At 34.6% G+C, this 16,790-nt stretch overlaps 1 protein-coding gene across 3 annotated transcripts in view; it reads left to right on the top strand.

The window, feature by feature from the left end:
• The first annotated feature begins 2,244 nt into the window (after positions 1-2,244).
• Positions 2,245-16,790, top strand: part of LOC140137857 (neuronal acetylcholine receptor subunit beta-4-like) — a 62,022-nt gene continuing 47,476 nt past the window's right edge. For all 3 annotated transcript variants that reach the window (XR_011856907.1, XM_072159656.1, XM_072159655.1), the window contains exon 1: positions 2,245-2,382. Coding sequence is in view for 2 of the 3 variants with exons in the window: in XM_072159656.1 (XP_072015757.1) it covers positions 2,331-2,382 (52 nt within the window). In the remaining variant the exon portion in view is untranslated. The remainder of the gene's footprint in view (positions 2,383-16,790) is intronic.

Consider the following 16,790-nt stretch of genomic DNA (forward strand, 5'->3'; position numbering starts at 1 on the left):
ATTATACAGTCATGGGCAAAAATTTGGAATATTTTTATTTTTTTGCATAACCCTGTTTTTAAGTGCAGAGATTCTTACCATCAATGACCCGTCAGCAATGCAAAATGGATCACGGGTGCCTTGCAAGGTCTTAGGTACCATTCCATATCGATAGCGATATGATTCATAAGGTTCATGATGCAGTTATGTCTACAGTAGAATTCACCACGACCTTTGCAGGACTTAAACCCCATTTAAAGCTATTAAACCACGATAACACTAATTGAAAACAGCTCAACTATGTTAAATCAGATCTTCTGTGGTTAAATCCACACTACACATGTTTCTGTTTTACCTGTGCAATGAGCAATGAGCTGGTATTATAGTTTCAGTTGGGTGAACGATTATAAAACAAACGCAAGGTAACAATACTGTGGGTGCCTTTGTTTACGAAATGAGACAATAGTATGCATATTGTTAACCAGCATTCTTGAAAATGAGAAACATAATGGTTGCAGACTTAACACGGTTTGGAAATAATTTCTTCATATTTTTTGGTGTTATCTGTCGTTTACATATTCTTACTAAAACACCAAAGTGCGAATATTTCCAAACACCTAAATTAGCTAAAAATTTAGGACATGTTACAAAACTATATTTTCTAGAATTTCAGAGAGTACTTTAAATATTGGCCGTTTATTTTTCACACAGTGACATTAACTAGGCAATGCCCTATACCCATAACATACACAGTTTGTAGAGGTCACGCGTCAATGGTGAGAGTACTGTGTATTATGTATAGGAAAATGGACAGTAACTGCAGTATGTACATTGGCTTTTGCACTACGGTGTGAAGAAACCAGCTTTACTTTGTTGTATCTGTGTGTTGTATAAGATATTTCTGATCATGGGATTATGAGTTGAGCGCAGATTTATACGCCCACGTCATTGACTTACGTAATCGCGGCTACAGACAGAAGGATATTGGTGCCGCTTTAGGAATTACATAAGGTGCAGTCTCTAAAATTCTGAAGAGACGTCGAGAGACCGGAACTACTACATCTAGACCAAGGTTAGATCGGCCCGAAAGGCAACCGCCATGGAAGACCGATCTCTTCTAAGACTTTGCCGCAATGGCCGCACGAAGTCTGCATCTCGGCTACGAACAGAATGGCTGAGGTCCATAAACGCACCTGTTACCAGGAAACTTGTGAACAATAAGACAGGTTAGTGCAGGTTTTCGCGCAAGACGACCCATAAGAAAGCCGATACTTCTGCTAAGACATCGGTATGCGCGCTTGCTTTGGTCACAGAGACATAGAGATTTGACAGTAGCCCAAAAAGGACCGGTGTGAGTTTACGCATGCGCAATCGCAACGTACATTCATTCGGTATAACATAAATATGGACTGCTTTATGTTCGGGGCATGGTTAAAATTATAGGCCTGCGGTGATCTCACCTCGGGTTTGAGATCACATTAATGGGCCTATAATTTTATCCATCTCTCATAGCAGTCAATATTTGTATATTGCACGGACGAGGAGTGCAATAGTCCTTTTGCAGCTGGCCGCTAAAAATAGCAGAAATAATCAATAGTAGACTTGGCCAATCTAATGACAAGAAACAGATTTATACAAAGCTAGAGCCAACCCAAGGCTAGGAGCTGCTAGGTAACATAATTATAGTTATTTTACTTTTGTGAAAATTTACATGGCATTGAATTTTATAAATATTGTCATGAATGAAAACCTGTGAATGTCATCGACTCCCCTATCCTACGATAACCTTTCATATCCATTCTATTATGAAAACATATGAATGGTAAAGTGACTATTGGGACATCATGTGGAAATGAAATTGACAGGACGGTCCGGGAGAATGATATTTAATTTCAAGCTATAATTATTTTATACCTTCCAACGCGATAACATTATATAAATTTACCATTCCTTATTGCCTATGTTTCAGAAAATAATGGGCTAAAAAGGTAATAAACAAAATCATTTTCAAAATAATGAAAAAGTAAAAATAAATAAATAAAAACACATTTTGCCCATCCCTGATCAAAGTGATATGCTGTACATTAAGCCTTGCAAAAGTTTACAGCAAACTGGTCAGGGGTCACGTTCAGTAATTAAGGTCAAATACATGACAACGCGACATGTCTTTCTGAACATTTCTTTAATGAGGTACAAGCATTTTATCATGGTTAAGTTATAAAGCGATTAATACTAAAATATTAAATGCAACTCATGTACCTGGTCGTCTCATGTATAATGAGTTACCAACAAGCCAGGATGCATAGGAGGATTTCAGACTTCCTCATGAGTACATATGCGAATCGGTTTCAATGATGCTACTACCACTCATCTCGACGTTTGCCATCATCAGCAGCATCTTCGGTGAGTATTTTGGTGTTAGCTAAAAAGTAAGCTTGTCTGTTATCATTTTGTTTTCTACAAACTCCAAGATGTGCTACTAGGCTGGCTATACTAGATACTAAGGTATTAAGGGATCTAAAATGAGCGTTTATTGCGTTTCGACAGTATTTTTTGTGGGACATGAGAGCACCTCGGACCTATCGAATTGCATTCTGAATACGAAGCATGTCTTTCTGATATCAAATAATTTTCATTTTTTGAAAATCACAATATAATACAAATTTTGTGACAAATTATAAAAATTTGATATTTTTCAAATTTTTGATATATAACAGTCCTCGAAGTAAATTATATAAATCTAATGATATATTCTTAAAGTGTATGTAGCAGGGAGGAAAAGCCGACGGTCAATTGAAAATTTTGACCTTTCATATTGAAGATATGGAATTTTTCCCCAAAAACATTTTATTGGTGTTTTGGGAAAAAAAATCCATATCTTCAATACGAAAGGTCAAAATTTTCAATTGATCGTCGGCTTTTCATCCCACCTACATACACTTTAAGTATAAATCATCAGATTTATAAAGTTTACTTCAAGTACTGTTAAATATCAAAAATATCAATTTTAATGATTTGCCATAAAATGTGTATTAAATTGCGAATTTCAAAAATCAAAATTATTTGATATCAGAATGACATTCTTCGTATTCAGAATGCAATTCGATATGTCTGATGTGCTCTGATGTCCCAAAATAAATACTGTCCAAACGTTCATACCCCAGCCCTTAAAGTGCTATGTTCGGAAGTATGTTTCTGTTTTGGTAATTTAAGAAATAGTATTCTGTTCCCAATCAGGCAATTCAAGTATCGCTGTTTGGTTTTATGTCAATTAGCTTGATTAGTTACATGTATGGAGGCCATTTTTGTATTTTTGTTCTTTCTCGACTAAAATGAATATGAAGACCTGAGAGCAAGAAGACCGTAAGTCCACTTAGCCCCTCAACATGTATACATTAAAGTTGGGTATAGTTTCGTATAGTTTGGTAATGTTTTATACAGGGGCCAAAACAAATCTTTAACAACCTTTCATGATGTTTTTACCTTGGAACATGTATCAAACATTATAAAACCCTAATAAACTATACGTTACTTTAGTGTATACATGTTGAGGGGCCAAGTGGACTTACGGTCTTCTTGCGCTCAGGTCTTCATATGCAAATCATGCTGTATTTCCACAAGAATAAATCAATATATATGATTATTTCTACTTTATATTTCTTATTATGTAGGCCTACTCGCCATATAGGCTAATCATGCTCATAAGGAGGTGTGCAATAATTGTGAGCCGGTGTTTTGTTTTTGGAACGGGCATGCCAAAATTGACCCCCCCGGCCTGCCAAAATTGCTTGCCCCCCCCTTTCAGCTTGCCAATAAATTTTGCCCCCTCCTCAATTATACCCTCCTCAGGGCTCATAATTATTACACAGCCTTATTAGCTTGTATTAGGGGGGTGTGATAATTCCATTTTTTTCTGGGGCCGCCCTCAAAATATGGTGTTGACCTCTCTGAACAAGAATATAATCATTTTAATCCAATTTGAGCAGTGCAACCCCCCTGTACATGCCCTCTGAAAGTTTTTTAACAAGGTTTCCGAATTCGGCAGCCTTGCATAATGCTTAATACAGACAGTGAAAACAAAATCGATGAATTAGAAATTATACTGTGTATTTGACAATTTGGTGTATTGTAAAGGTTAAACCTGAATAAAAGCTAACTTCTTTGAGTGTACAAATGCTAATTTAACCCACTTTTGTGTATAATTAAGGGGGTACTACACCTCTGGCCAATTTTGTGCCTATTTGTGCATTTTTCTCAAAAATTATAGCACATTGGTGACAAGTAAGATAAGTATATTTAGGGGCAAAGACTACAATTACTGTACTGAAAATTCAGCAACTTAAAGCAAGTAGTTATTGATTTATTGATCAAATATTGGTTTTCCCTCATTTTTGACTGTAACTCCACAACTTTTGTCTGTGCTGAAATAAAATTTCCAGTACAGTAGTTGTAGTCCTTGCCCCTATAATATACATATCTTACTTGTCCCCAATGCGCTATAATTTTTGAGAAAAATGCAAAAATAAGCAAAAAATTGGGCAGGGGTGTAGTACCCCCTTAAGTCAATGTAACAACAAATTGTCATATAGGCCTAAATGTATGTATGTATGCTATACCAGACATGAAAAGGACTCTTCACACTTGTTCATGGTCTGGTTTAAGTTATTTAGAATATACCTCTATAAGAAAAAGGTCACATTATAGAGAAGTTTCATATTGAATGATTGTGTTGTAGCATAAAGCTTATTGCAAGTCTGATGTCACCAGTTTTACTAGGGCGGGACAGCGATTGAGCATGAGATCTCCAGCTCGAGTGGCTACTGTTTCAGATTCATCAGTAATTGCAGGGCTATACATCAGACGGGCTGTTTTAGATTCATCAAAACCTGGCCTGGTACTGTCAAATAGGGCTCCTGCTGAACTTGCAGCTGATGTAAATGGTCCTCCCATGGTGTTGAGCTCATTTAGGTCCTTTTTTTTGCCATCTACTGTGAGATTTATGATCTCTTTGGTTTCCAGACCTTCTTTTCTGAGTTCTTCCATGGTTCTTCCTGTAGGCCTATATAAGAGTTCATGCTGCTCTTATTTCAGGAAATTTGTCTCTTCATGGTCATCTGTCTATATAAGATCAGCAGATTTTCCCTTGACTTGGACAGATGATACACTGGCAAGTTGTTTTGCCCTTCTCCTTGATAGTTCATATAGTTCACAAACCCAACGCTACGTTTAACTGATGTAGTATTATGGATTGGGACCTGATCAAGCCCCTGTGTGTCCATTTGAGAAATAATAGGCTTATCTTTACATTCACCAAAGCCAAATATATCATATTTTGCTTCTGGAAACCTGCAGACATATGTAGCATCCTGTATAGTAGCTTCAGGTTTTAATGCTTCTATACATGTATGCCTATTATTTTAGCTTCACTATCCTCATCTTAAATGTATCTGACTTGCAGGACCCTTTCCATGCATAGGCTATGAGAAAGCCGGTGCAAAGACATTCAGAAGATAAGATTCTCTAGATCAAAATGAAACAACCATCATATTAAATAGTTGCTGTTAAGCTGGCATGAGTAGGCCCTATGGAGTTATGGTGTTTGTTGGTGGCGTTAAAGGCAGGAATGAGAAGGCTAAGGAAAGTGTAATGATCCAATCAAAGCTTCAGCAGAATATAATGATTTTCAAGTAGGCCTATAGATCCAAAATACACATATAATAGGCCTACAGTACAGGCAAGCTGGATGGATCATACATGGAAATGATGCAATGTCATCTATATAGATGATAGAGAATTTATAGCATACACCTTGGTCATAAAATCTGCACAAAATTAAGTATACGATGAATACTTAGGCCTATTAACTGCAAATAATTATGGTCATGTAATATAGGCCTATATTTCATAGAAGCCTCATAGAAGCCTCTAAACAAACACAAAGAGGGTCAAATAAATATATCTTGATCCAAAAGACACCTAAATTTAAGTAAATAAACATAAACAAACACCATCATTTGATATGAGGCCAAATTAACATGATATTACCATCCATATGTCGTCTGCTCTATAATGTATATGCAAGCCTTCCGAATTCGGAAACCTTGTCACACAATTTTCAAGGGGCATATACAGGGGGGTTCTGCAACTTTTTTTCAGAAATTTTTTCATATTCTAGTTTCACAATGGTCATACCATAATTTGAAGGGGGCCCCAAAATAAAAAGTACATTTTCGCAAAATAACACACCCCCTACTTGTATGGTGGTCTTAAAAAATCAACTCGGTCAAATGCCCGGTGAAGACCGATTGTTTTGGACGCAACTTAACAAAGTAAGTTTCAAAAGTTTATTTTGATTTCATTTTCAAAATAATATAATGTCACGTTTAAACAAAACAAAAAATTGTTGTGTAAAGATATTGCAATTGTTTTGTAAAGATATTGAAATAAACAAATTGCATATTCATAGATGCAAATTCCAGCAAACTTTGCTTTTTTAAATTTGGTTAAAATAAAAATGCCTAATGATTCAACTTAAATAGGCATTTTTTTTTTCCTTTGAACTATTTAGGAGTGAAATATATAACGTATCTTTAATAGGCGAAACGAACCGTAATGTAAACAGATCAGAGGAGGACATTATTTCCGTCAGAATTGTTGTTTGAGCTAATATTTTGTACACTGAAATAATGTGTCGTCGCGTGCTGAATATTTCGCTTTTGATATCTTGACTTTTGGCATCATCATTGACTTCTAATATAATAATAATAATAACACTAATAATGATAATAATAATAATAATAATAATAATAATAATAATAATAATAATAATAATAATAAAAGCAATAAGTAGAAGATATTAAAGCCATATTATAACATTTGCTGAGGAGAACGCCCTCAGGGTGTACGGCGATGCTCTGGGGTATCTTTTTTGCATAATTTTGGCTAGCACTTTGAAGAGTCTGCCATGTTTGCTATGAGGTTTTGCCTAGAATAATATTATGGGACACATGAAAGAAAAAAGTATTGATATTTTAATATCATGATCTATTTTGTTAGCTTGTGCTATTCTACCTGATTTTACACGATCAGAAACCTCTTTTTCCCACTTGCTATTTTTTCACGCTAAATTGCACGGTTTTTTAATAATAAATAATAGCAACGTTTGCACAGTATTTTTGTAGGCCATGAGAGCACATCAGACAAATCAACATTTCAAGTCAGAGCCTGTCTAACCGTATATACGGTTAGACAGGTATTATTGGTAGACAGGTATTAAAGGCTATATAGCCTTTAATACCTGTATTATAGACGTACCATCCCTTTTAAAAACACATTGGGTGTCCTCCCCATCCGGCAAATAATAATAATTTTGGGATTATTTTAAGCGCAAAATAGTCAAACATATTCTGTACCCCCTATGGCAGTATATATCTGCATAGATGTGCCCCCATTGAAAACGTTCATTGCTGTGCCCCCCTCCCTTCTACATTACGACCGGAAAGAAGGAGAAACTAAAGTATCAAGCTGAAAATGGGCCTCTTTGATTGGTTTTTGTCGAAACCTCATGTGTTCCCTTCATCCAATTCGATTTTTTTAATTATCAAACGAAAGCTAACTCTACCCCCTAACACACTTTTTGTCACTAGGTCAACAGATAACGCAATTCAATGTTATAATAAGGCGAATGTGGAAAATCTGTTGAAAACTAACTATCCAAGCACATTTTTTGACCGAAATGTAGGTTTTAAAAGTCAAAACCTAAAGTGTTCCTGATAATATTTTTCAAATTGTATGTCATTAAATGAAAAGGCACAGTTATATTGTTCATATACTAGAATGAGCAATGGCCAATTCTCTTTAAAAGTTACTATTTTCGCCTTTTTTGTCATACGGTTGTACATTCAATTAACTATGACTTTGTTTAAACAATTTGATATGCTTCAACCTCTCTCACTAAACGTAAAATATTTGGAATGGTGACTTTTGTGACATCTTGTACAGATGACAAGTCGTCATATAAATAAAGTGTGTCTAATTTAAGCTATAAGTGCTCTTCTGATGCGTCAATTGAATCTGATTGCATATTTCCAAATGGATATAAAAAAGGTAATAAACAAAACCACACATCCTATATTTTCAAAAAACCCGGTTTCAGTTTTGAATGTTTGATAAGCGAAATTATGCATTGGATGGCTAACCCCTGGTTGTGCTACCAAAACGATGGTTACCTTCTGTAACATGATCAGAAACCGTAAAAAAATACAACGAAGCATAATGTAGGAAATGAATTTATAGAACGCCCCTCGATATATTATCACAAGTGAAAAATAATACACACATTTAGGCGATTCCATATGTCTTTTTTAATTTGTCATGGTCGAATTAATTATAAGAAGTAACCATGGATTCCGATGATATGAAATACGGATTTTAATTAGCACTTTCTACTCAATATATCTTGTGCATCAGGGACGTGTCGAAATTATTATCATATCGTTTTGCTTTAAAGCCATAATGTATGATATTTTAAAACGAAACTGACTTTTTGGCATACACATAATCTAAGTCACTAAAATAAAATCATTCTGAAATCTTCAAAATGTAACTTTGTGCAGACGAATTTCTTAAAGGTGGACAACATGCGGATTTAGGGTTTCTCTACCGGAAGTCAATTTATGCCGAAATTCCTTCCCACAATGCAATATACGTATTGCATAACAAAGAATATTGATTAACCTCCGAACTGAAAAATATTGTTATGCAAAACGCTTATTGCATTGTGGGAAGAAATTTCGGCACAAATTGACTTCCGGTAGAGAAACTCTAAATCTGCGCATTGTATATCTTTGGGCGGACAACACATCATAGAGGAATTTTGTCGATAAGATTTAATCAAAGTGATTTAATATTAGAGGCCGGCCGAGTGCAGATCCGTCGGAACACGCTTTTCAATACGGAATAAATGCTAACCTCATCATGACATCATCCAAGCAGCAAAGTTCATTGAAAAAGCGTTATTCAACGGATCTGCAGTCGACTATTCTAATAAAGAACTTTGGGAATAGGACTCGCTAAATATTTTAACCGACGAGGTAGGTACCAGGGAATAATCACACGGCTTGGTAGATGCGTCGTGGTTCACTCGTCTCGGCTAGTCCCTCAGATTGGTATTCGGTTTATCGTCTCTTCATCGTTGATTTGGCATGAGTAGGGTCGCTAATATAAAGTTCTTCATAGAACCAGAGGTTCAACCAGGGACTTATTTAGGCTTTTAGAATCAGCCAAGCACGAATATTATCACACAAACATGAAGACAATCACAACCACAATTTACGGATATTTAAATTATATTTATTACTTACTACATCTTCTTCATTCGGTATGAAACTTTATATTGAAACTAACAAGTGAACTAGGAGTAGAACAAACTCCATTATCAAGTAATAATTAGCGAGAATTGTTCTCGCTCTAAACTAAGAAGTTGTGTTCAAATCTTGACGCACACGGAGAGTTTATGGAGAGGTGTTAACCTTCTGAGTGACTGCCACAGACTACAATTCATTCTCAGTTTGCGTCGTCCACAAGACATTCGTTCACAAAAGACCATTGTGACGTTTAACGATAGTCTAATCGAAATGATACGAGAGAGTGATCTCACTCGGGGTGAATGACACCATAATTTTGAATAAATAAATAAATAAAATTAGAAGGCACGGGATATAAAATAATATATCGCCACAACACTATTCTGTTAGTGATATAGATTTGATTATGTCATGTCAATACATTCCACGTACTTTCTAATCGCTTTTCTGATTGGTTGCTTTGGTATAGGAGAGTATGAATGTTTATCCATGTTTTTTAGATGGTTCAGTGATATCAAACGCAATGGTTTACAGCTGTCTAGCGAAGTAATTGATGAGGTTTGACTTATTAATCTAATCTGCCACCGACTGTGTTGTCCCTAATTTTACATGATTTATGTCTTTAATGTAATGCCGATTTTTTTCTAACTACTCAGGCGCTCGTGTTTTATACATCACTGTACGGAACGTCTCCATGATAACTGGGTTAATCATTCAAGTTGATTTTTCGGTCTTTATTCCCCTGATGATAATAGTACATGTGACATCATAAAAATCACCCCCATGGCGTAATTCATTACCGGGAATTCATACAGCTGCATTGGCTTCAATGGGTTTATCAGCTTTTACCATCTGTCCGTAAATAAGTTCATTAGGATTTTCTTGTTATCAAATCCAAGTGAATATTCGGTATAAAAATGATGTTAAACATACCTATGATGACCACTTTCTCATATCGACTGACCAAATCTCCCACTCCTCGTCTGCTTTTCTGTTGGAGCTTGACATTGGTGGTGCTGTTTTGGGCTTTAGGAGCTGCTCATAGATATGTGGCAGGAAGTGATTTCCTTCACCTCGGTTGAAATCGGCTCTGTTGAAATCCACAAATATCACCAAATCTAATCTCAGTAAAGATGAGAAAATTGCCTTAAAAGACCTTAGGAAGGAGGAGTCAATTCTGATTCTGCCGGCAGACAAAAGTAAATCAACAGTGGTTTTGGATAATGAGGACTACGAGGAAAAAGTAAGCATCATGTTAAAGCCATATTATTAGGCATATCACCTAAAAAATAGGCGCAGCAGAAACACGTTATTAAATGTTTCTACATGAATGAGCTTTATTAAAGCATCAAAACTCAAAAAACGGAATTGAAATCGATCAATGCATTGTGATGTAGTGTCATTTTAAGATGCTCGTAAATGGAATTAAAACCTGCCACAAATGGCTATAATGACAAAATTGGAACATTTCGAGATTTTGAAGGTTTATTTGGACGCTTGCTTGAAAAAGGAGCGTTAATTTAAGTATCACAGGTTAAATGCCTATCTTTCCTAACTTCATTAAAGAAAACAAAATTTAAAAAATCTATCATTGAATAATTATAATAAATTAACCAAATATACTATTTTAGCAAATTCAGCCGATCTGCAGACAAATTGAAGGTGAAAAAATGACTAAATTCACCTAATTAATATGCAAAATTGATGCCAATAGAACACCGTACATGATATCAGGATGCGGTTTTTTTTGCACACATATGTATACAAAGTTATTTCAATTGAAAAAAAAAATACACAAAAAGTAATTAATTATGCAAATTGGCTAATTACAGATAATTATGTATTCATGATATTTTTATGTAAATTAGGCATGAGTAATTTTGGGTTTTTTCAATATTTAATGAAAGTCTATTCATTCACCATAAATTTGTCAAGTATGAACCTGTTATGATGTTGAATAAAGAAACTGCAGTTAATTACTTAAATATAATACAAAACATACAAAGTTTGACATTTTGACGATGTCTGGAATAGAATTTTCATTTTTTTCCTGTAAACATGGCGGCCCTGATTTGGTAAAACGATCTAACTTGAAATTTGGACATTTTGAGATAAATCCATATCATGGGTAATGTGAGGGCGCTCCTTCCATTGGTGACATCCTAAAATCACCACCATGCCACCAAATAATGAGATTTTTATATTTTCTAAGACATTAGATCTGTTTAATAATTTATTTTATTCAAAAAGAAAAACGCCAAGTGTTCAAACTTTAAAGCTCTTTTTCTCGAAAGGGCGATTTTAATTTCAAGTTAGATCATTTTACCAAATTAGGGCCGACGGTATGTGTCACCATTGCTCAAAGCCAAATCCGAAAGCTAAAGTCTTGATTTTTGCAGAGAATCTTTGTTTACTAAAGGCCCGGTCACACTGTGACGAATAGGGGTGAACGGCAAGCGACGTTAAAGGCCCGGTCACACTATGACGGACGATAAGCAACGAAAGGTGACGAACGTGAAAATCACAAAATGTTGACGGCAAAGCGACGACAAAAAGAGAAAAAACAAGATTCGCTGACGAGTGGGAACGACCTTTAGCGACAACACGACGGCAAGGGACGAAAGGCTGCGGCAGGAAACGGAGACTAGCGACCAAAACCGGACGTTGTCTGGGCGGTGAGTGACGAAGTCTTGACGGAGCCCGACAACAAGCAACGAGGTCAGACGGCTGGCAGCGGATTTGCTTGCGGCAAGGAACGGCAGCTGACGGTGGATTGCGGTGATGATGACGTGACTCAGCAGCCGACATCAAAGCCTGTGTGTGTGTGGGTCGGATAGTCCCCTTTGGCGTTCCCACTCTTCACAACGTTCTGATCATCCACTCAAAAATATCAATATCAATAATAATCAAAAATATTAACATCAATATCAACAATAATCAAAAATGGTCAAATCGATATCAATAATAATCCAATAATAATCAGGATTATTAACATCAATATCAATAATAATCAAAAATATTACACATATCAATAATAATCAAAAATAGTAAAAAGTAATATCAATAATAATCCAAACTATTAATATCTATATCAATAATATATCAATAATAAAATATTAACATAAATATCAATTATTATAATCAAAGATATTAATATCAATATCAATAATAATAACAAATACTACACATATCAAAAATAATCAAAAAAATTAATATAAATATCAATAGGAATCAAAATATTAAAATCAATATTAACAATAATCCAAACTATTATATCAATATCAATATATCAATAATTATCAAAAATATTATCATCAATATCAATAATAATAAAAAATGTTAATATCAGTATCAATAATAATCACAAATATTAACATCAATATCAATATCAATAATAATCAGAAATATTTATATTTTGATTATTATTGATATTATTTTCTTTTTATATGAACTTTAAAATTGCATCGTTTAACGTCGCTTGCCGTTCACCCCTATTCGTCACAGTGTGACCGGGCCTTAAGCTGCGAATTGCAATTTTGAATTTACCGCCACTCATCGTGGGTTGCCGTTAGTTGTCGCTGACGAATCCGTCAGCGACCGCAGACGGCCGAAATTATTCGTCGGGAAATTTTCAACATGTTGAAAATTTTGTGACGACAAAAAAAGTTGTGATTCCGTTCAAATTTCGTTGGAGACCGCAACCCTCATTTCTTTGACGTTTCCATACCGTGCGAAGCCGTCTCTAGTCGTTTTGAGGTCGTCACAATTTCGTTGGTAGTCGTTGTCAACGACCATTGACGAATAAACAACGGCAAGCGACGTCACATCTCGAACCCTGACGACACGTTGCGGCAAGCAACGAAATTGTAACGATCTTGGTGCGACAGTGACTTTTTGTCCGGAGAGTGACGGATATTGTTTGCGAGTATCGTTTGCGAGTACCTGCGGCATTGAAACGGTGGTCTGCGATGGGTTACGATTTTTAAACGATGGTCAACGATTTTAAACTTTTTGTGCGATTCATGAAATAGATATATGCATTTGTAGGATTGTAGAAATTAATCAAGTCTTTTTTATGGTCGTTGACAACGACTACCAACGAAATTGTGACGACCTCAAAACGACTAGAGACGGCTTCGCACGATATGGAAACGTCAAAGAAATGAGGGTTGCGGTCTCCAACGAAATTTGAACGGAATTGATAAAGTTATAATTCGTTTTTGAAAACTGTTACTTTGAACATTTGAACAGCAGAATTTGTACTTTTTCATGTTCATGAGGTTAAATGACACTACCAGAAATCACAAAAAATTAAATAATGATGAAAAAAAATATCACATTTACCAATTTTGACTTTTGCCACACTTTCACTTTACCCAGCAAACACAAAAACGTTTTTAAAACGTTTTAAATAAGTTATATTTTGGGTTTTGGTTTAGGTAAGAACGTTTTAATAACATTAAAATGTCGGGATATATAAAGGTCATGAAATCGTTTTAAAACGTTTTGTATGAAAACACACTACAACAATATTTTTATAATGTTTTCGAAATGTCATTGTAAACTATTTTTGCAAACATTTTTGGCCAAATATTTTGTCTACACTTAAATAACATTATATTAAAATATTTGCACCCAGCAAACACAGAACATTTTTTAAATGTTTTTTACAAAACGTTTTAATAACATTTAAATGTCGGGTTATACGAAGGTCGTGAAAGCATTTTAAAAACGTTATTGTTAATATTTTGGACAAACAATTTTTGCAAAATATTTTTTCAACCCCAAAATAACATCCTGTTTAGAATGATTTGTACCAAGTTTTCAAAAATGTTTTTGGAATATTTTTAAACCCTTTATATAACCCGACATTAAATGTTTTCTGTAAAACATTTGTGCTTACTCTGCAGTAAATTACCAACAAATGTTTTTTAATGTTATGAAAACGTTTTATATAAACCATTAATGTACCCTTTATATAACCCGACATTTAAACGTTTTCTGACAACCTTTTATAACCTTTTGCGAATGATGTCGAAAACGTTTTTTGTTTGCTGGGTATGAGCTCTAGGTAGATGATTATTTTGTATTACTGCCCCTATACATGCATATTTTAAGAACTTCCCATGAGGTTACAAAAGCAATCATGCTAAAATATTAATCTGCACTTTTTCTGCTTCACATGCACCATCAATTTCTCACCTGTAAAACACATTATAGTAAACATGGCAGACCTCTGACATTTCTGGCTTAATACTTTGCCAAATTAGGTCACCAGTTATTGATAAATTGACTAGGCTGAACAAGTAGCTCACTTTACTTTATTACGCATTATGTATATGTTATCATGTTGTCACCACTAATGACCGACTGTTTTGGGATCAGGTGAAATATAACGGGTTATATATAATAAATTGTTTAAATATTTTACTTTCTGCAACATGAAATGAAATATATATGGTCAATTCCAGCGAAAGCGGGACAAAATTCTCTCTATGTTAACTTTCCACTTTAAAATGTCATTAATAAAGGAAATCACGTTATTGATGGAGCATATCATGTCACGTCCAATGTGCTCTCTTTGTGCATATAGGCCTTTACTAGCAAGTCATACCAGGGGACAAGTTATGATAGCTTAAATGAATTGGCGTTACCCACGAATTCAAAGATAAAGCACCATATATGTCATTGAATGTCCTTCAATCAAAATGAAATTATTACCGTTAGAAAGACGTTTGCATGATCTCTCATCATATGTAAAACGATTGAATTCCACCAAAGTTTGTGGACTCTAGAGGCCATTAAGTCAATTTGGCTAATAATTTTGTTACCCGCGTATCAAAAATAAAATGATCGTTCTGAAAAATGTTAAGTGAATATGCCATAAATGACTATATCATGAAACGAAGTTTCGTTCTATAATTCTGAGGTCCAAGTGATTATTTCATGCAAATACGTTTTACCCATAAAATTCCATAAAATCAAATTTGACGTTACCCACGTATCAACTGTTACCAACGAGTCCAGCAAATAAAATTGCCATAACTTAAATTAATATTTAATGACTTTGGACACTGAATTTAGTTTGACAAGCGCTAAAAATTGTAAATCGTAAAAATACGTTCACCGCTTTAAAAAAGAATCTAAGACGGTTTAAACTTTTGTTACCCACGAATCCCGAATAGATGCTAACCTTGAAAAATAAGGAGATTGTTTATTTTAAGTTTAAATCAGTACATATTCAAGCCATGGGTATGCTATAATTTTGACAGTACTTACAGTTTATACACCTAAGAAACGCAAACCCCAAACGGTACTATAGTACTTATAGCTTTACCCACGAATTCGGCGTTACCCACGAATCCAAGGATTTACTCGTAAATTATATGTTTCTTATGCATCTTAACATTTTGAAAACATGCGAAATAGGTTCCAAAACAGCCCTGTTTAATAGCGTCCTCTCGAAGGTATACTGAAGCTGTATCATGAAGTTTTGATTGATTATCCTAAATTACCATTTTTGTGGGTAAATGCAATTGGTTAGAGAAACGGGAATCATTGAAACACAATGGAGGAATAACCGCATGGTGGTTTCCAACCTTCTGTAATATTTTCTATTTTGCCGGTTACCAATACATACCTTCAAATATGTGTTACCCACGAACATTTTGGTTACCCACGAATCCCTACTTAAATTATAGTTAACAATATATTGATAGTGTTTTAGTTCACAGGAACTGTCAAACACGAGTTAATAGAATATTGCTGCATAAAAATATGGAATGATTTTACTAAAATAATAATATAAAACTGTTTGCTCTGTCTATTTGAATTTGGCAACTTCATTATTCTCAAAATTTTTATACCCAAAATGTCATAGTGATCCATTCTAAATATTCCATGTAGTCTGTATTTTGATTAAAATTCATTTTAGTGCCATTGCAGCCTGAATTATTGACATACGGAAAAGTTGTTTTTTTTTTATTAAAAAAATTTAATAGGAATTGCTATTTTCCAGACGCTGTTACCCACGAATCCATCCGAGATCCTCATCCTGCGACGAGATACAAAATCTAACTTTATATTTATATGAAGCATTTATTCTAATCTTTCGAAATAATACAGTAATGTTAAATGACAGTCACTTTGGAAAGAGTTCGAAGAATTGACACAATCTTAACTGTACACCTGGTTCTTTCTTAAAATTTGTAATAACCAAAATATTTCTTTGTAGATATATGTAATAAAATTCTATTTTACGTTCAAAGTCTTCACCGATTTCTAGTGTATATGAGTCACACATAAAATATTGAAAGATATTAAAGAAAGTGAAATTTTATGGCGTACAACAGGTGAAAAATGCTTGAATTCGTGGGTAACATGCATATGCGCATTTAACACTTTATTTGGTCTAGCAAGAAAAGTTAGTTTTCAATCCGATGGCAC

The sequence above is a fragment of the Amphiura filiformis genome, chromosome 17 (assembly GCF_039555335.1).
Source record: "Amphiura filiformis chromosome 17, Afil_fr2py, whole genome shotgun sequence".
NCBI classification, from domain to species: Eukaryota; Metazoa; Echinodermata; class Ophiuroidea; order Amphilepidida; family Amphiuridae; genus Amphiura; species Amphiura filiformis.